This window comes from Conger conger, chromosome 8, assembly GCF_963514075.1.
Source record: "Conger conger chromosome 8, fConCon1.1, whole genome shotgun sequence".
Taxonomy (NCBI): domain Eukaryota; kingdom Metazoa; phylum Chordata; class Actinopteri; order Anguilliformes; family Congridae; genus Conger; species Conger conger.
Window position 1 is genome coordinate 61797347 of NC_083767.1, and position 21475 is coordinate 61818821.

At 42.4% G+C, this 21475-nt stretch overlaps 1 protein-coding gene across 2 annotated transcripts; it reads right to left on the reverse strand.

Annotated features, from left to right (window-relative positions):
• Nucleotides 1–3440: 3440 nt before the first annotated feature.
• LOC133135325 (uridylate-specific endoribonuclease C-like) lies at nt 3441–11470 on the reverse strand. Of its 2 annotated transcripts, none has more exons than XM_061252252.1 (8): nt 11270–11470; nt 10458–10529; nt 7333–7428; nt 6721–6832; nt 5758–5879; nt 5469–5581; nt 4902–5052; nt 3441–4487 (listed from the first exon to the last, which is right to left on the reverse strand). In XM_061252252.1, exons 3-8 carry the CDS (start codon nt 7399–7401, stop codon nt 4227–4229), a joined length of 828 nt encoding a protein of 275 aa, XP_061108236.1. In that variant the 5' UTR covers nt 7402–7428; nt 10458–10529; nt 11270–11470; the 3' UTR covers nt 3441–4226. The 2 variants fall into 2 exon arrangements, with proteins under 2 accessions (XP_061108236.1, XP_061108235.1); XM_061252251.1 differs by having other exon boundaries at nt 7333–7432; nt 11270–11469.
• Nucleotides 11471–21475: the final 10005 nt, after the last annotated feature.

The following is a 21475-nucleotide window of genomic DNA, read 5'->3' on the forward strand; positions in this document are numbered from 1 at the left end:
ACCATGACAGCACCTGCAAACACAAGTTTGTTTTGAACCACCACAGGTGGGCAGGGTTCGACAGCTCTATCCCTGCAGTTCTGGCCAGTTCATGCTCCATGGTACTATCAATGTTATGTTACATTACATTACATTATTGGCATCTTATCCAGAGCGACGCACAGTTGATTACACTAAGCAGGAGACAATCCTCCCCTGGAGCAATGCAGGGTTAAGGGCCTTGCTCAAGGGCCCAACGGCTGTGCAGATCATATTGTGGCTACACCGGGATTAGAACCATCGACCTTGTGTGTCCCAGTCATGTACATTAACCACTGCGCTACAGGCCGCCCTATGTCTCAGATCGATGTTTAAGACTCAACTGACATCTAATAAATACAGTATATAATATTATATTTACTTGACTGGGGGGGATATATGATGTTCTGGTGCAACTTCACACCTCAGCCAAGAACTGACTAAGTATTTCCGCCATTCTTTGAACACCTCTGAAATAGGGTGTTAGAAGTGTGCCACCATCCTCAACATTGGATATGTTGATGATAGACATTCATGACGGAAATTGTAGGTGTAGGTATAAGATCTCAGTGGCAGAGGGGCTCTGCAAGCAAGGGCAAGTCATTTTCATGACTTTGTAGAATTGTAGAATTGATGTTCAGGTCAAATAGAACAAACACACAAATTCCACTTCAAAATGTACTTTCCAACAGTATCTCACTAGTGATGTTTCCGATGATGGGGATGAACATTATTCCGATTCCAGCAATCCGCACAGCCTGAGACTCCCTCTGTTTATTTTCAAGGTCTACGAGAGTTCCCTGAGCAGAATCCCGGGCTCTCCGAGCATTATTTAAAGCTGTAGTGAACGTCTCTATGCAGTCAGCTATGTATTGGCTTTCTGTTTCCAAGTTTTCCAGTTCTTTCACTTTATTTATCTGCTGACAGTCCAGCTCTCCTTTCCTGGCGGTCAGACTAGTGAGTTAGTAGTAGTAGTAGTAGTAGTAGTAGTAGTAGTAGTAGTAGTAGTGGGGGCGACATGGCTCAGGCAGTAAGAGCAGTCGTCTCATTGGCTCAGGCAGTAAGAGCAGTCGTCTGGCAGTCGGAGGGTTGCCGTTTCGATCCCCCAGGCTGTGTTGAAGTGTCCCTGAGCAAGACACCTAACCCCCAAATGCTCCTGAGGAGCTGGTCGGCGCCTTGCCTGGCAGCCAATCGCCGTCGGTGTGTGAGTGTGTGTATGTATGGGTGAATGAATTCAATCAATTGTACAGTGCTTTGGATAAAGGCGCTATATAAATGCCAACCATTTACCATTTAGTAGTCGTAGTCATTTTGTCCGGTCCTTATTAACTATTTTACAGAATTAATGCACATCAAAATAAATGAATAACAATATTGGCCGAAAAGGTGTATCTCAGCTTATGTAAAAAGGGTAGGTAATAATATATCCTAATAGTTAACCCTTTCACAACTAGGTTTAGGCAATAGAAAAACTAAAGAGACAAAAACAAAAGTTCTAATCATTTCATACACAAAAGTAATCATACCTCAGTTTTAAATTTGCCTTATTTTGAAAGATTTTTCATTCCTTGTCAGATATTCCTCAGGTTGACCTCTGACAGATATACATCTATTCTTGTCCTTACCCTTATTCCCTTAAATTCATACTGGCTCTCTCATTTCAAACAACCTCTGAACACAGTTTGCGAGCATATTATTTTGTGCTTTGTACATTACATGTGCAGTTTTAAGAGCAACAAGATCATTTTAACATTTTAAAGCATAAGAGTTAATAAATAGTGTGTTGGTTGGTTAATAATGATCCACGATTTACAATGCTTATAGCTCTCTTCTGTATTAGTGATGGTTTTGTATGCATACCTCCACACAGTAGGTAATGTATGGAACTATTAGAGAACACAATATATAAAGTGATTTCTGATTCAAGATATCTTTAGTTTTAAACAATATTGCAAAGGATTTAGACATTTTTGTTTTTACATGACTAACAGTACCAGTCAAAAGTTTGGACACACCATGCATTTTTCTGCCTTCATTGATTCATGTTTTATTTCTGCTGTTTGTAATCAAGCAATTCATATGTAGTCAAAGTGCAGATTCTCATATTTTATTAAACTATGTTTTTATACATTTTGGGTGCACCATGTAGTAATTACAGCACTTTTTATACACCCCATCTCTACATTAAAACCCTGCAAACCCATTAACATGGTCCCCTTCATCAATAATTTTTCATCTGGCCAGGATGCAGACGGGTTACATATTCCATCTCTGTACTATACTCCGTACAGGAACGTCATCTTCTTCTTTAATATTCTGAATTTTAAGGCAATGTTAAAGGCACATACTGCCACCTACAGTACCGGAGTTCCTGTCATTTTAATCCTGTTTACTCTGGCAGATATGTGGCACAATACTCCCTCAAATAAAGGGATGGTTTCTAAACCATACCTTCACCATGCTTCACCATAGGGTGCCAGCATTGGGCTTTGACGTCAGGCCAAAAACCTCAAAACCTTCCCGAAGGAATCGGGTTCTTTTTTCCCCCCAATTTTGTGTCAAACTGAAACAAACTAAATGTAACAGATAAACCCCGGATTAGTCTTGAAATAAGCACACCAGTCAGAAATTCAGTTTCACTGGGAGTTGTCACACAAACATCCGACACTGGCATAAGTGTCAAGTTTCGGTTGTTCATTGATCATGATGAAGGATACCTCCAGGATATGCTTGAAACAAAGCGATACAGAAAGTTACACAAATATATGGTGGCTACAGCAGGTATCAATCATATTAACAGTGCAAAGCAAAAGCAAATATATAGTATCTGTTCATACTTATGTGTACATGAATGCCTAAAGACACCTTTGCAGGACTGGACAGACAAATTCTGATTCCAGGCCATTGATCCGCCACTGCTGTGCGAGATGGAGGGATGAGCTTTTTACGACTAATGCTAGTTCCATAATGCTACAGGTTATACACTGCCATTGTAGCTACTGTAGTTGTTTTAGTACTGTAGTTACTGTAGTTTGCTGTTTGGGCCCGGAGAATATGACAGGTTGTCTCGTAGGCCGTGCAGCTGAGAGGTCGATGGAGCTTCAGACCAAGGATCCACATTCACACAGGTACCACAGATTCAGGCACACAGGAATGACAATGCAATGTTTATATTTAAATTGTGTGTCAGATTTGATGAAGCATACAAGTTATACATTTAACGTACAGTATGTGACACATTTAAATGTCCTCCAACAGAAAATATAGTTTATAGTTCCTATATACACCTGACACAACACACCTGACAGCTGTTAGCACCTTAGCATGTATGTTATTATATTGTATATATATATATATATATATATATATATATATATATATATATATATATATATATATATATATATATATATATATATATATATATATGTATAACTATTGTTAGTTTTTTTACTTAGACTGTTGTTGAGTTTTTTTGTTTGTTTGTTTTGTTCTTGATGAGTGCTTTCATGTCCTCTAGTTTATTGTGATGTCCATCATGGCCTAAAGATGGATGTGCAAACACAATTAAATCAGTTGGAATTAAATTACCAACGACATATCATTTTATCATTGGTCTTGACTTTCTTTGTTCATCAATATGTCACTTCCTCCATACTCAGCAATAAAAGCATAATTGTGTTGTTTGCGCTGAAACACCTTCACTACGGCCCTTTTCTTGCCCCTAGCTCCACCGAGCGGCTAGGAAAAGATGAAAGATAAAGACGGGGAAATGGAAGGTCCTCGCTCCTTCAAACGTCAGTTCGAAGCCACGTCAGTTACAGACGTGGCAGATGGGGAGAGGTGGGCCCACAGGTCGATCATTTATACAACAGACTTTCCAAAAAAATACTTCTGCAAAGGATGTGATGATGTTTTTTTTTGTTTCTTTGTTTCTTTGTTTGCTCAAAAGAAAGATTAGTTGTTCCTAACTTCTACTTCTAGCTCCTAGACGGAACATTTAAGGGATTGGAACGTCCTCAAAGATGGCAGAGCTCGATCGATTTCTGGGTCAGGAGCAAGCAGAGGAAAAAAAAAAAAGAGGAGAAGAAAAATAAAGTGATTGGAATGAGAGAGGAGAGAAGAGAAGAGAAGTGTAAGATATCTGTGGCCCCGCCCACTTGGACAGAACCGGCGAGTCCACGCCGCGGAGGTTTGAGTGCCGGCATCTACAGGCGTCTGTGGCCGCTGCTCAGGAGCTTGGGGTAGGACGTCCCAATGGAGCGGCCGTGGCGAGACACCACCACCTCCAGCTGGTACCGGTCCACGTTCACCACCGTGCGCGTCACCCTCCCCGTGGACTTGAGGAAGACGAGGGTGAACAGCGCCACCTCGAACTCCGGGCTCACGCCGATGAAGCAGCTGCCCACGGGCTTGACCAGCCCGTTCCAGCTGAACTGCACGTTCAGGACGTGGGCCCTGGCATCCGGCTGCAGGCAGGCACAAACGCACAGCTGTTAAGACCGGTTAGGGTAAACACTGACCAAGGGTAAGGGACAAGATTTGAGTGGCAATCATGCTAAAATCTACTCTTCGTCACCATTTCAATTGCAGGCTCAGTGGGTGCTGGGGGGGATTACATTTGGAAAGAGATGATACAGTTTAATTTTTCAGGGTTGTGAAGGCACGGGAGCAGTTTTTAGGTTCAGGGCCTGGCTCAAGGGCCCAACAGCAGGATTCAGTTTTCGTTTTTAGGGACCCGACTTCATCTCTCCAGATGGGGGTCAGCATCCCTGTATGGCGACCGGGGGCTCAAACCAGGGACTGCACACACGCCGGTCTGCCACCCCGCACAAGCCTCCCCTGCTCCCCTCACGGAGTCTCCCTCCCCCATGCCTGCTCACCGCCTCACGGTCCCGAGCTTTGTAGCCTTTGTAGTCCAGGTGGCGGCTCTTCTCCTCCAGGTAGAACTGGACCCAGTTGTGGAAACCCGCAATCTCCCTCCCGTACTTCGTCTCTCCCACAAACACATGCTCAAACCCGCAGGAGTCCTCTCTACACAAAGCAAATACAAATATGTAATGTAATGTACTGAAATGTAGTGTAGTGTAGTCTAGTGTAGTGCAGTGCAATGTAGTGTAGTGTAATGTGTAGTGTAGTGTAATGTAATGTAATGTAGTGTAGTGTAGTGTAATGTAATGTAGTGTAATGTAATGTAGTGTAATGTGTAGTGTAGTGTAGTGTAATGTAATGTAGTGTAGTGTAATGTAGTGTTATGTAGTGTAATGCAGTGTAGTGTAATGTAGTGTAATGTAGTGTAATGTAGTGCAGTGTGTAGTGTAGTGCAGTGTAATGTAGTGTAGTGTAGTGCAATGTAGTGTAGTGTAGTGTAATGTAGTGTAATGTAGTGTGTAGTGTAGTGTAATGTAATGTAGTGTAGTGTACTGTCAGAGTGTTAAAGAGTCTCCCACCCTGCACTCCTGTCCCTGTGGTAAAGGCGGAACCAGATATCGTAGAGCTGGTTCTTAAACGACCTCAGGTCCGCGCGTGACTTCCCCTTACTGACCAGGTACTTGTGAGCACGCTAGGAGAGAGAACAGAAATGACTGAAACACCACAGTACTGTAAACGAGCAAGAGATTTAGCTCCTAGTATATATAGTAGATCTGTTACCTTTTATACTAGTATAGTAGGTCTGTCATCTTTTATACTAGTATAGTAGGTGTGTCACCTTTTATACCAGTGTAGTAGGTGTATCACCTTCATGACCTCGGTTTGCAGGATGGAGTCCAGGAAGCGGTAGTTCTCGGCCAGCTCCTCAGGCGTGACAGCCTCGGTCACGCCCGTGGATTTCTCATAGTTGTCCAGCAGGTCCAGGAAGTCTGTGGAGCAGAGCAGGGCGCACTCAGAGCAGGGGGCACTCAGAGCAGGGGGCACTCAGAGCAGGGCCCACTCAGAGCAGGGGGCACTCAGAGCAGGGCCCACTCAGAGCAGGGCGCACTCAGAGCAGGGGGCACTCAGAGCAGGGCCCACTCAGAGCAGGGGGCACTCAGAGCAGGGCGCACTCAGAGCAGGGGGCACTCAGAGCAGGGGGCACTCAGAGCAGGGCGCCCCCTGAAGCCCAGACCCCAGTGGTCACCGGAGGTACTGCAGCGTGTTAACCCTCTGCCGAGGAAAAGCACACTTCCCCAAAGGAGTCAAAACTATGACTTGACCCTGCCAAATTCATGCTATTCTGGACTACTCTCCAGTAATTACTCTTTTTCTGAACCCCTGAGGCCTTTTCCTGGTTAAATAAAGATTAAATAAAAATAATAATCATAATAACAAAAATAAAATAAATGACCATAGGATGAACTTTCAATTAGTTAACCATTACATGTACATGAACAGAATTTTTCACTTCAATATGAATTTGCAAAAACTCATGTAGTTGTTCACATGAATGAATGATGGACAAATACATTAATTACATGAATTATGGAATTAATTAATTAATTGAAAGTTCATCCTATGGTTTGCTCATTTAGAAATATCATGTAACAAATACATTAGCGTGTTTATGTTATGCATTAACAATTGAAGAGTTAATTTCATGCTTAATAAATGTATTTGTACATCATTAATTAATGTTAACAACTACATTAGTTTGTGTCGATGACTATTATATCAGTTTAATAGTTTTCATGACCAAGTTCCTTTATTCGCGGTTACAAGACTTACTGGAGTAGGTCTTAATGCTCTTTAATTTGCCTTCGTTGACGTAGGAGAAGAGTGGTGACTGGGCGTGGTCCCTGGCTGTGTTACTGCCTTGGGAGACGTAACCAGCCTTCCCCTAAACACACACACACACACACACACACACACACATACACACATACACACACACACACACACGACCACACGTGCACACACACACAACCACACTCACGCACATACACACGACCACACGCACACACACACGACCACATGCGCACACACACACGCGACCACAGGACCGCACACACGCGCACGCACGCACGCACACACACACACATGTACAGTGCATACATACCCAAGCAGACGCAGACACAAACAGAAACAGGTATAATCATGACATTGTAAGAATCTGTGAGAAGTGTAACCAGGGATATGGGGGGGGGGGGGGGGGGGGGAGAGACGTAGAAACAGCAGCTTCTGTAAAATGGTATAAATGGTATAAATGGTATAAATGGACAGTGTAAATACAGTACCATGTGGCTAAGAGAGGGGGGCATTTTCCATGAATAATGCATGGTATGCGCAGCACCACTAAAAACATGGGGCTCTTCAAGGGGGAGGACATGAAAATCACACCTGCAGAGAGATGGTATAGTCCGTTCCAGGCTTCAGACGGTTTGTGTCCAACTTCCAAAGCTCATTCATGATGTTGGAGAGATCCTGGTCCACATCCTGACTTCAGTGCAAATATGGGCTCATTAGCAATGCAATGTTACTGAAGTGTGCACAACAGAGTATTTAATCACCTGCATCTCTGCCCAGATGGGCACAACAGAGTATTTAATCACCCGCATCTCTGCCCAGATGGTGCTCAGCCGTCCAGGAGTGATGCTTTGTCATGCCTTTCCAAACGGTTTTTTACCATTTTTCCCTTACACATGTCCGTTATCCATCTATGACATTAGCTCAGTGGCTCAGAGCAGTCGGAGGGCAGTCGGAGGGTTGCCGGTTCGATCCCCCGCCCGGGCTGTGTCGAAGTGTCCCTGAGCAAGACGCCTAACCCCCAAAAGCTCCTGACGAGCTGATAGCTGCCTTGCATGGCAGCCTTCCACCGCTGCCGTGGATGGGTGAATGAGAGGCATCAATTGTAAAGCGCTATATACCGCATCTCAAAATTTTGATATTGTGGGAAAAAAAAATTTTTTTCCCGTAATTTAATTCAAAAAGAGAAACTTTCATATATTCTTCATTACACAAAGTGAAATATTTCAACCCTTTTTATGTTTTAATCTTGATGATTACGGCTTACAGCTCATGACACCAGACCCAACAATACAGACGAGCTGAAGGCCGCTATCAAAGCAGCCTGGGCTTCATAACACCTCAGCAGTGCCACAGGCTGACCTGGGCTTCATAACACCTCAGCAGTGCCACAGGCTGACCTGGGCTTCATAACACCTCAGCAGTGCCACAGGCTGACCTGGGCTTCATAACACCTCAGCAGAGCCACAGGCTGACCTGGGCTTCATAACACCTCAGCAGTGCCACAGGCTGACCTGGGCTTCATAACACCTCAGCAGTGCCACAGGCTGACCTGGGCCTCCATAACACCTCAGCAGTGCCACAGGCTGACCTGGGCTTCATAACACCTCAGCAGAGCCACAGGCTGACCTGGGCTTCATAACACCTCAGCAGTGCCACAGGCTGACCTGGGCTTCATAACACCTCAGCAGTGCCACAGGCTGACCTGGGCTTCATAACACCTCAGCAGTGCCACAGGCTGACCTGGGCTTCATAACACCTCAGCAGAGCCACAGGCTGACCTGGGCTTCATAACACCTCAGCAGAGCCACAGGCTGACCTGGGCTTCATAACACCTCAGCAGTGCCACAGGCTGACCTGAGCTTCATAACACCTCAGCAGTGCCACAGGCTGACCTGGGCTTCATAACACCTCAGGAGTGCCACAGGCTGACCTGGGCTTCATAACACCTCAGGAGTGCCACAGGCTGACCTGGGCTCCATAACACCTCAGCAGTGCCACAGGCTGACCTGGGCTCCATAACACCTCAGCAGTGCCACAGGCTGACCTGGGCTTCATAACACCTCAGCAGTGCCACAGGCTGACCTGGGCTTCATAACACCTCAGCAGTGCCACAGGCTGACCTGGGCTCCATAACACCTCAGTAGTGCCACAGGCTGACCTGGGCTCCATAACACCTCAGCAGTGCCACAGGCTGACCTGGGCTTCATAACACCTCAGCAGTGCCACAGGCTGACCTGGGCTTCATAACGCCTCCATGCCACGCTGCATTGAGGCAGTAATTCATGCAAAAGGAGCTGCGACCAAGTACTGAGTGCATAAATGAACATATTTCTGTGTTATAAATCCTTTTTTTGATTATGTAATATTCAAATATTTTGAGATACTGGATTTTTTCATGAGCTGTAAGCTGTTATCATCAAGATTAAAAATATTTCACTTTAAGTGTCATGAATTTAGAATATATAAAAGTTTCACTTTTTGAATGAAATTCCAGAAAAACTTTTCCACAATATTCTAATTTTTTGAGATGGGTAAATGCTGTAAATGCTGTAAATGGGGTAAATGCTTTTTGGGGGAACAGGCCTCGTGTTTGCTCTTCTGCTGCTGCACGGAAAACTGTTTTAATTTGCCCATAGTACCAATTATGGCAGCAAAACTAGATGACTAGTTTTCAAAATTTATATTTTCTAATGATAATTTTACTTAAACACTCTGTTCCAAAACTTTTGTTCATCTACACATTGGATTGTCTCATGCCAGAGGTGCTATGCCTAAGTAGTTTAACACATCCAGGTGTAAATATAAGGAAATAAAAGCTGAAACTCTTGTCCCGTGTTCATCTTTTTATCTCAATCCCAAATGTATTAGAATAGGTCTTGCTGTTCCAATACTTTTGCAGGGGGCTGTAAATATTGTGTGACAATAAATCTGATCTGTCATTCTTAACTTGATTTTTAGGAGTGGTGGGGACATTTTAGAGTGATTAAAAACCACTCCTTTTCGTGCTGCCCCCAGGGTGATTAAAAACCACTCCTTTTCCTGCTGCCACCACAGGGTGATTAAAATTCTGACGGCACACTACCGGCACGGCACAACCTGCCTCTGCCGCCTGTATCCTTAACAACGGCAACAAAACTACACCGTGAAAACAACTCTTTAGTCAGAATAGGGATTCTAGAAGCTAGTATTAATAACATACATAGGCTGCATCATATTTTGTGATATACCCCAGGCCCAGGATAGGAAGCCTCGCCTTCTGAGTATTCCTACACTTTAGTGGACTACTCGTGCCCGTCTAGAGTTACAATAAAATTGCTAAATGTGCAGGGCGTCGTCAGAAACATCATAAGCCTGCTAATCTCAGGGGGATGAGACACAGCTGTCTCAATTCCCAGTGAGCAAAAGACCGCATCTCGGCCGATCTCGACGTCAAGAGGGCTAGAAATGTGAGACTTTCCTAGTCGTGCTTTTTCACTCTAAATCGGTCAAGATTCCGACTTTTGCTCACTGGGTTATAGTATATTTCACAGTTTAACGTTTAAGACTTCAAAGCGTTTTGATGGAATTTGAGGGAAAAGCGGTTGCAACTATCGGTCAGATACGATGTTCACATAATAAACTAATGCTTCAAAAAGTCGAATACTCATTTTTAAATGAGCAACCTTGTAATTGTTATCGGCGTAAACATTTACTTATCAGCTGCAGTTGTTGCTTACCTTGATGCATCAATAAGTGCATAAGTTAATGTAAAACACAAGAGGAGAAGAGAAACGTCTCGACCGGAACACCTGCAAGTAAGATTCAAAGTAGGCATTGGGATACAGGCTATAAGAATTCAACGCTTCAAGTTTTCCATACTATGCAGCAACATGAACGTACAACAAGGACATCGTATCCGTCATATACGTCATAGCTTTCCGTTCGGCATAGTGTGGAAATTTGATCTTTCCTTGCATCAAAAGGTGCATTTATATTTTAAACCATCAACAAACACCGTTAAATGCATTTTCAAATATCAAAAATAAGTTAAGAGATCAATGAATATTTAATCGACAAAAAACACAGACTGCCATTCGTCTCAAAATGTATTACTCATCAGATGGACTGAGAAATGTTATCGGGAAAAAAATAACAAAAAGCCAGTTCAGGTCAGTGTAGCCAGTAAGTCTTTCAAACACATTCGTTGCGTTTTAAGTTTTAACGTCTAGCTGATTATTCTCTAATTACCAGCGTGTGTCCAGAAGCGAAAAACATTTCACTAATCCCACCAAGGTTGAAAAATACTGCGAGACATTTTGAATATACTTGTATTCACGTTACAATGCATAGACGTGACTTAAGCCAATGGATGTGTGCACACAAATATCAACGGAAAAAGTTCGGCATTCACATCTAAACATACAAAAACACACAGTGTGACTACAGTAACACTCTATCATCAAAGGATGCAACTTAAATCAAAGGCAGATTCAAAACCGAGAGAAGATTACAATTTAAGCAAAAGATAAAAACAAAAATATCGTCATACCTCAGAGCCATTGTTACTCCAAAAAACATCCACAACTCTGAAGCCACAAGGCGTGTGCTTATTGGAATGTGATATTTTTTGGACTGAGTCACTTTTTTAACTGAGTCACTCAAAGAAATATTGTCCAATTATATGGAGCAATAGAGTTGACTCGTCCTCCAGTTCCCCCACAGATCCACCCTTCTAGACGGGATTGGCTGTGTACTGGAAGTTCTGTAGTTTGCAAAACACAAAGGGTTACTGTCTAGTGTTCGTCAGGAAATCGACCACAGGGCTGCTTCTAATTCCGGCTCCGTCATTTAAACCTCTTAAGAATTTAACAACTTCTGTTCTGATCAACTTTGGCACTGCTAACATTTAATCGAATGAATACGTTTATCAAACAAAAGTGCCAAATATTAGAAAGCGCATGAATATATGGAAGGCATGTTCGGATTTCTGCATTCTTTTACAGTCTGTAAAAGAGTGCAGTAGTCCATGAAAGATTAAAATCCAATACCTACAGACATGGGTGAGCACCACGTTAACGTCTCACGTTATTCTGTCCGCGTGCCAATGTATGGCACGAATGTGCTTTATTTTTAAGTTAATATTACGGGGAGACCGGGGGCGGTTGGAACAATGGGTTAGTTGTTCCAATCAGTTTGACGAACAAGGGATGAGTTGTTGTAATGTGATCACTGTTGTCCCAGCTCATTCCCATTTGAGGTCACAGGAGAAGTTTGATGACTGTATATTAAATACTGTGTAAATATTTGTTTGGGGTTTTGAGGTACTAAGTAATTATTCGCATCTCATCTCATTTTTGTCCCAAAATTGTAGGTCAAATGTTTTACATGAATACATTATTGGCATTTGGCAGACGCTCTTATCCAGAGCGACGTACAACAAAGTGCATACCCATAACCAGGGATAAGTCCGCTGAAAGACCCTAGAGGGAAGTACAATTTGAACTGCTACCTGTACAAGAAAGATAAGGACGAGGGTCAATTTTTATTTTTATTTTTTTTTAAACAAGAAACAAACAAACAGAGCAAAAGTGACCAAAGTTAACTATCAAAACACTGGTTACCTAGCCAACTAAAAAATACCGATACACAAAGCAAGTCACAGAGACAACAATTAAGGTTCACAGGGAGGTAGGGAGGGATGGGGAGAGGGGCTGCTTGACTTCCATGGCAATAATTAGTCGTTTCTCCAGTCAAATGTGATGCTTCAAATTCATGCTCGCTTCAAACCCACATGCCAAAATAGCTGGCTATGTAATGGGTGCCCAGGTTGGGGAAGGTTGTGACACTTATTTCTGATTGAAACTCATTGTTTTTGCCATACACTCAGTGACCACTTTATTAGGTAGACCAGCGGGTTAATGCAAATATTTAATCAGCCAATCATGTGACAGCAACTAAACGCATAAAATCATGCAGGGGTAGTCAAGAGTTTCAGCGGCATTTCAGACCAAATGGGCAGAAGTGTGATCTAAGTGACTTTGACTGTGGAGTGCAAAACAGGGTGGTCTGAGTATCTCAGAAACTGCTGGTCTCCTGATATTTTCATGTACAACAGTCAATAGAGTTTGCAGAGAATGGTGCGAAAAACAAAAAAACATCCAGTGAGCAGCAGTTCTGCATGCAAAAGCACGTTAATGAGAGAGGTCAGAGGAGAACAGCCAGACTGGTCAAAGCTGACTGCAAATAACCACACATTACAACAGTGGTATGCAGAAGAGCATCTCTGAACACACAACCCATCATAATCCTAAGTGGATAGGCTACAGTAGTAGAAGACCAATAAGTATACTTTAAAAAAAAAAACACTGAAGTGCTATATGGGTTATCAACGGACATATTCACAAACGCACACACACACAAGCACACAGTTACAGTATATTGTTTTGGAAAGAGATTTAAAGACTAAAACATCAATTATTTTATATAGAATTTTGAAAAGGGTGACATTATAAAAAAAAGCCATACAATTTGTAAAACAGATTTTGTTTTCATATGTTAGAAATTGGCTATTTTATATTTCATGTTTAAGGAAACAATCTTTACTTTTAATTTGTCTTGTTGAAAATAAAGTACTTTAAGTCTATGCCCAAGGTCTTGAGTAAATGGAATAGCCTGGGTCTGAGTTAGAAAACCCTCTCCTGACCATCGATTTAGACTGTTTATAAACACTGGTGTGGACACCATGTGGGTTGCTGTTCTTTTCACATGACTGAATTTATTTCCTGGAACTTGTGTGCCATATTGACAGTGAGCTCCGGAATGTTTCGGCTCTGAACTCCGCAATTTTATATTTGTAATCAAACAAATCTGCACGCAGTCTACGTGAAATGAGCAAAAATTGCTGTCATTTCTAAACGGTGAAACCAAATTGCATAAACATTCGCTTACATAAAAGCTGAGAATGTTCAGTTTAATTGTTTGATTATACATGTAAAATTGCAGAGTTCAGAGCTAAATCAAGCAAAGAAAAATACGACTCTACCGCAAAAGTTATGCAGCTCATTGTATATTTACATTTTAGCAGACCTTTGTATTCATGGCAGCTTGGCTTAAACACAGCTTTTACATACAATCATTTGCAGGTGTAAAGTGAATGAAGCTGTTTGGGTAAAAAAAAAAAAGTTTCATCTGAGAACAAAAGTTGACAATTATTTGGCTGTTATAATACACTTATATCTGTAATATTTGTTCTTATCATGGAGGTAAAAGCAACGAATCAGCTTGCTGGCATGAAACTGATTGAAGTCGCATCCATTTGTTTTAAAAGGCGTTGGTGGTGAACTAAATGGAATGTTCATTTTAAAATCATTCAACAGTAACTGCCTGCTGCAAACAGTCTGCTGTGAAGAACGTTCGCCGTCTTGAACGCACGTCTTGAATGCACCGAGTAAAACCCAATACCCTCCCAAATCAGGAAACTGGACTGAAGTAATAAGAGCCGTTCTGGGTTTTACTTGGCGCAGTTACCCAGCTAGCCCTGCTTGGTGATATCAGAGAGCATCTGCAGGAGCTGGAGAGGGTGGCAAGACCCAGGCACCCTGAGGTACGGCAGTATAAGTACAAAAGAGCAGTATAAACAAACCGCATATTCATCAATATTTTCTATTACATTCTTCAGGACCTCATTGACAAGAGATTGGAGGCAGGGCTCCATATTGGCCTGTCTGTACAGACAACCACTCATATTCTGTGCGAAATCAGTCTGTACGGACAACTACTCATATTCTGTGCGAAATCAGTCTGTACGGACAACCACTCATATTCTGTGTGAAATCAGTCTGTACTGACAACTACTCATATTCTGTGCGAAATCAGTCTGTACGGACAACTACTCATATTCTGTGCGAAATCAGTCTGTACTGACAACTACTCATATTCTGTGCAAAACCAATCTGTATAGACAACCACTCATCTGTGTGAAATCAGTGTGTACATAGAACTACTCATTTACCACTCAGTGGTTGACAGACAGATGAGCTCAAACCTCAAGCCTCCACGCTGTTGCCTGTTGAAAGTGTATTTTCACTGCTTTAATTTCACTAAACACCATTAATAATAATAATGTTAATAACTGCTGCTGTAACTGATCATGAATGCAGGCAGCAATTGCAGGGGCCAACCAGTCCGGGCAACACTAGCCAGAATGTACAGTTTGTAAATTATGTGCTTTTATACTGACATCTTGTGGCGGTTTTGAGCAATTGCACTGCTTATGAAACTTGAAGGCTCAGACTTCCATCCCACAGCATGGGACTGTCAGGGTGAATTCATTCTTCACTGCATCAGCAAACTACAATCTGACTGTGTCCGGAGAATATGAAATTGTAATTTAAAACAAAGTAACTTCAGGTTCAGGGCAGTCTCTTCCACTGGACAGACAGAGAGGCTCTTTGTCACGTTCACAGAATAAAACTAGTTTCTCTCCATGAAGACTACAGCGAGCCTCAGTCTTGTCTGTAGTTTCTCTCTCAGTCTTCTGCTTTAAGTAAGACTCCACAATGTTTAAGGCCAGGTTTAGAGGAGGATCATCCACAGAGGCCTTTCTCCTGCAGATGGGACACTCTCGAGAGCCCTTCTCTTCCCAGCACTGCTGCAGACACACTCTACAGAAGCTGTGGCTGCATTTCAGAACAACAGGCTCTTTAAAAATGTCACAACATACAGAGCAACAGAGATCGTCCTCAGGAATCAAAGCTTTAGCCTCCATGTTACAGTCTCTCCGTCTCTCGGTCTGATACTTTCACCGCTGCTGAACCTGGGACAGAACACACCCGATGTGCTTCAAAACAGGAACATGCACTCAGGTGTGTAGTTCTCAGTCAGCGGGAGATTCTTGACTGTCCACTCGGTCTTATAGTGATGGTAATGTTCCTTACCTGACTGCTCTGGATCGATATAGAGGGTGTGTTAATTGAATAATCGTGCGTATTTTGAGTTGGTTTTATGTACAAAGGGACATTTTTGCATAATTGGGGGAATCCCTGCCATGTCCTCTTTCTGGATCTGAACGGGGCCAGATTTTGTGGGTTGGATGTTCATAGTCGGCACTTGTACTTGTGTTCGATCTGCACTTCATTGCACGTCGTTGTACATCGCTCTGGATAAGAACATCTGCTAAATGCCATGCAATGTAATGTAATAGTATGTGGGTGTGAGCTTGATGAAGGTCACATAGAAATGTGAAAAGACTTCAGCTAAAACATAACATCATTGTACACTCCGCTGGGGTGTGGAACTTACTTACTTTTTACGTAACAGAAGACAAGTGTCTCATTAGCACACAGTGAAAAAATGAAAAGCTATCCGTTGTTTACTGCGCTGAGCAAGAGGGACCCTGACCAACCTGACCACCCTGAGGCCCCCCCCCATCGCTGCCATCACCATAGGAACGCATCGAGAACGGTCTGTTCCCGGGCGATGAGCTGGTGTACCTTGTATTTTCTCAATTAAATTCCATGTCAGTTCAACAGAAGGCTTTTAACTGTCTGGGTCTGTTGTTATAAATATCTACAGAGGGGATGCTGTCTGTGTCTGTTGATATAAATATCTACAGAGGGGAAGCTGTCTGTGTCTGTTGTTATAAATATCTACAGAGGGGACACTGTCTGTGTAGCCACAGGGACAGGTAACTGGGTTAAAGGGTTCTGAATTTCTGCATGTTTACACTAGGACTCGGAACTATACTGTCCTCTCAGGTCCTCTTTGCACTTGTTCTTGTGTTTAATTTGCACGTTGTTGTACGTCGCTCTGGATAAGAGCGTCTGCTAAATGTAATGTAATGTAATGTAATGTAGTGTAATGTAGTGTAATGTAGTGTAATGTAACTCTTCTGCTCTTACCGTCAACAGCAACACTTTTTCTTCCATCAGCACCTTACCCGAAATGTTACATTAAATAATTCAGCAGCTACTGTCCATAACACAGGAAATGCTTCAACGCCTAAAAGTTTAGTAGAATTGAGGAATTTATGAAGTTGATGTTGAATCCCAATGAAAGCTGTTTGGTTGGTGTGGTCTGCATTGGCTTGAAAAACAGAATCTCTGGAATTTTCCCTCTGGTTAATGTCAAATACTTAATCTTCCAACTTAATAAAAACAGCTTTCATTCACTAATACTACCCTTAACTTACTAATGCTTAGATTCTAACCCCAACACTTCCTCACTGCAACCTCACAGCTTGCAAAATGGTTTCCCAATTACTAGCACTGACCCTACTAACACACACACTAATACGAGATTCATTTGGTAAAACCGCTGAACTCAAACCACAGAAACACAGACGGCACCCATTTGTGCATCCGCTTGCTAAACATAACATTGAATGCTTAAATATACTAGCATTTTGCATATTAATCATAGAGCGTTGTAGTTTCAGTCATTAAAAGGGACACTCAGGATGAGCTGCAGCATGTTCCAGGGGTGAAACGGTCATTTTATGGGGAAGTGTTGCGGTTATTAGTCATGACATATAATTGTAATGATGATAACTGCCAGTCAATCTCAATCTCTTCATTAATTGGCAATTGCAAAACCTGCAGAGCGGAAGAGAATGAATGGTGGTGAATCTGCCGTAAATGCAGCTATGAAACGTAACATTAATATGTCCCATGTGGCAACCCACCTGTTGCGTGACTGTGACCCGTTTTGGGAGCGAAGGTTTAAGAAGCGCTGCGTGAAGGAATGAAATGGCTGCCGTGGCCAGGTAGGTGCTGCGCGGTGCCCGTTGAGGCTGGTGGAAGTTTCCCCTCATCACTGTGAAGCGCTTTGAGTTTCTAGAAAAGCACTATATAAATTTAATGATCCATCCATCTATCCATCCATCCATCCATCGGTCACTGGTATGTCTTTTCAACATCATTTTTTTGTAACATACAGCACAATGTCACATTAGACTATGCGGACTGTAGGAAGTACCCGTTTGGAATGTTTTGGGTTTTGGGTTCGAAAGGGAAAGACCCCACCAATTCAGCTTCATATCGTCCAATACATTTATTCAGCACAGAATACTAAGCACAAGAATTGCAAAAAAAACAAAGATCCAGACTATAATCAGGAAATTAATCAATCCAGACCAGACAGGTTATATACCAGGGAGACAAGCCATTAACAGCGTCAGATGGACAGACGGACACTTAACATAATTACAGTACGTTCAGCGGACAGAGAAAGGAAATGGGTGTTAGTGCTTCTTAGTCGGGATGCAGAAAAAGCGTTTGATAGGGCTGACCAGTTATATCTGGAATAGGCGCTGGAGAATTTGGGGGTTCATTCAGATCATACGCAATGGTTGCGGTCCAGCTGGCAAGCTGTACTCTGAACGACCCTCACCATGATGATTTTAAGCAGTATAGAACCGCAGCCTTTGTGAAATTGTTTTAATCTTATACATGCTTAACTTTAGAAAAAGCATAACTTTAGAAAAAAACATTTAATACACATATACAGGTCTTCTGCTGCTGTAGCCGATCCACTTAGAGGTTTGATGCATTGTGTGTTCAGAGATGCTCTTCTGTATTCCACTGTTGTAATGTGTGGTTATCTGCGTTACTGTCACCTTCTTGTCAGCTTTTACCAGTCTGGCCCTTCTCCACTGACCTCTCTCATTAACAAGGCGTTTCTGTCTCCAGGACTGCTGGTCATTGGATGTTTTATTTGTTGGTCACTTGGATCACATTTGGTTCGAACAGCTGAACCTCTTGACCATGTCTGCCTGGCTTTATGCATTTGGTTGTTGCCACATGATTGGCTGGTTAAATATGTGCATTAACAAGTTGCTGTGCAGTCTACCTAGTGCTCAGTGCATGTGCAGTATAACTTTAGCAAAAATATATTATCCATGTATAACTTCAGAAAAGAACATGGTATCCATGTATAACTTTAGAAAAGAACATGGTATCCATGTATAACTTTAGAAAAGAACATGGTATCCATGGATAACTTTAGAAAAGAACATGGTATCCATGGATAACTTTAGAAAAGAACATGGTATCCATGGATAACTTTAGAAAAGAACATGGTATCCATGTATAACTTTAGAAAAGAACATCATATCCATGTATAACTTTAGAAGAAAACGGTGGCATGTTATGGCAATTGTGGGAGGGTTCTCTGGACATTTCTCCCCAAAATCTAAATAATGAGTCATGTTTTTCATGCTAAAGGACGCTGTAGTTATCATTGTTGGTGGCATACTGGCACGGCTTATTGGACAGATGTCCTGGCGATGGACTGTGGATCTCCGTCTCATCCTCAGTGTCTTCACGCTGTCGTGTCATCATCAGACCCTTCCCATTTCATGTTTTTAGTGGCTCTCGTCTCCTCGGGTTTAGTGATAGTAGTGACTAAACCACATTGTTAACCCTGCTGCACCGAAGTGTTGCAGTCATTTGGTGAGCATTAGGTCAATGAAGCTTGCAAACTTTGTCTGCCAGAGGGTATGTAACTTCAGTACTCCATTATAAGGTCTTTCTGGGTTCAACAGATGAACCAATGTACAATCCCATCCTGGTGCTGCGTAAAAACAGACAATCTTATCAACAAGCAGGATCTGAGGGGCAGCAGAATTGTGGCATCACGGAGAAATGTTCTTTTCAGCATTTTACTGAGAAACCCTTCGGGTTGTCTGAAAGCGGAGATAAGACTAAAATACACAACACAAATAGCCCAAAAATAGCCTCCTGACAGGTTGCCCTGGTTTCTGTCAAAGCCAACGTGACATCCCATAATTAACCCCAGTCCAACAGGAGGAGTCAAGGTCACAGCACGGTTTCCATGGTGACGAGATTCACTTAAAGCACAAGTTCACTTTTTTTTTTAGTTTTTTCCCCCCAATTGTAGTGTATTTCTTTTTTATTGGCTCAGACCATGTTTTGGGGGTGATTGAGGATATGTTGCATGTTTACGGAGGTTTCTGATGACCAGGGAGCCAGGGCTTCATGCACTTAAAACCACAACATTATGCCCCAGAGGAGTAATCATGTTTACTCTTATTTTAGGTTGAAACCACTTCCTACTGGAGACCAAAGCACTCATGGAGCGACATGGCTCAGGCAGTAAGAGCAGTCGTCTGGTAGTCGGAGGGTTGTCGGTTCGATCCCCCGCCCGGGCTGTGTCAAAGTGTCCCTTAGCAAGACACCTAACCCCCAAATGCTCCTGACGAGCTGGTCAGCGCCTTGCATGGCAGCCAATCGCCGTTGGTGTGTGAGTGTGTGTATGAATGGGTGAAAATGAGAAGCATCAATTGTACAGCGCTTTGGATAAAGGCGCTATATAAATGCCAACCTTTTTTTTTTTTTTTTCATGGAAAGAAGGGCTGGTACATTATTAAAGCAGATGTTTATTTAAGTTTATAATAAGAACAACGATAATAATCATAATCATACTTAGGAATTAATTAATGAATTGATGAAAGTGAATTCATGCCATGACATAAATGCAGACAGGGGGATGCATGTGGAAGCTCCAAGTTGAAAGCCAGCACAGTTGAAAGGCGTCGTTGCGGTGATGCGATTTCAGACCCGGCCTCCGCGCAGGGAACGGGAGTGCAGGGGGGGTCCTGAGTCAGGCTCGAGTACGCTGCGTCCAGCGCTGCAGGGTAACGAGGCGGCCAGCGCGTCGCGGAGTGCACCTGCATGGGTTTTATTGTGGGGCAAGTCATCGACATTACAGTTCTTCCTTATGACATTCTTTCAGGTCTAACCGTTTTTCGACGGACGATCCCAAAAATCAATTTAAAGCAGGACGTGCATTTTAGTTTCTTTTTTATTATCGAGGAATGCTCGCTTTTGCACACGAATTATTTTCTGCAGTAACGTGGGTTTTTCAAAAGAGGAAATCTTTAAAATGTTACTGGTGAACTTAAAAAATAAAGGCATATCTGCATATCATGCATCCATGTACTGTATAAATGAGCTTATATTTAAAGGTATTCTCATACACTTTGGTTTCACCATGGAGGGATTACAGCCCTTTTATACATATTACCTGCTAAGACAAGCCTAGAATCAAGACGAGATACCGAACACCTTCTGATGCCAGCAATAGGGGGACCATGTACACAAATGCCTGTAATTCCCACACAGATCACAGACGTGGATGTAATACCCTCAAATTAAAGATGACAGGTTGCACTTTAACTGTTACGTTCAGACTAGTAGCATCTCCGATGGAAAAGGAATAAAACTGAGTGGTAGATCCAGGTGAAGCATTAGTCTATAATGTTTATTGGTGTGACACACACTCCAGGTCAGGGGAGACTCCTAACTGCTTGTACGGGGAACAATGTTTGTTCTGGGAAAAAAAAAAAAAAAGAGGATTTAGCATTTTTCATTTTATTAATTACTATTAAAAATAATTTTACTTTTGCTACTGAGCATAGGACTAGCTTATGGGACTACAAAACAGACCAGCAGTTTACACCTAAGATGCACGTCCCTGTAAATAAAAACCCAGAATCCCAGATTACTTCCTTCAAACCTAATGAATTCAGAGGTACTCTGAATGTGCTTCAGTTGAAGAATACCAAATAAATAAGAGGGATAAATACTCACAAAAATGTGTTTTAAGGTGCCATTCTAATGAGGTAACTTCAAGAGCAGACAGTAGTATCACATTTTAAAAATACCAAAACATGTCTGACATAAAGGGGAGCCAAGCTGTTATTGAATTTGCTGGACCCAAAATGACAATAATGATC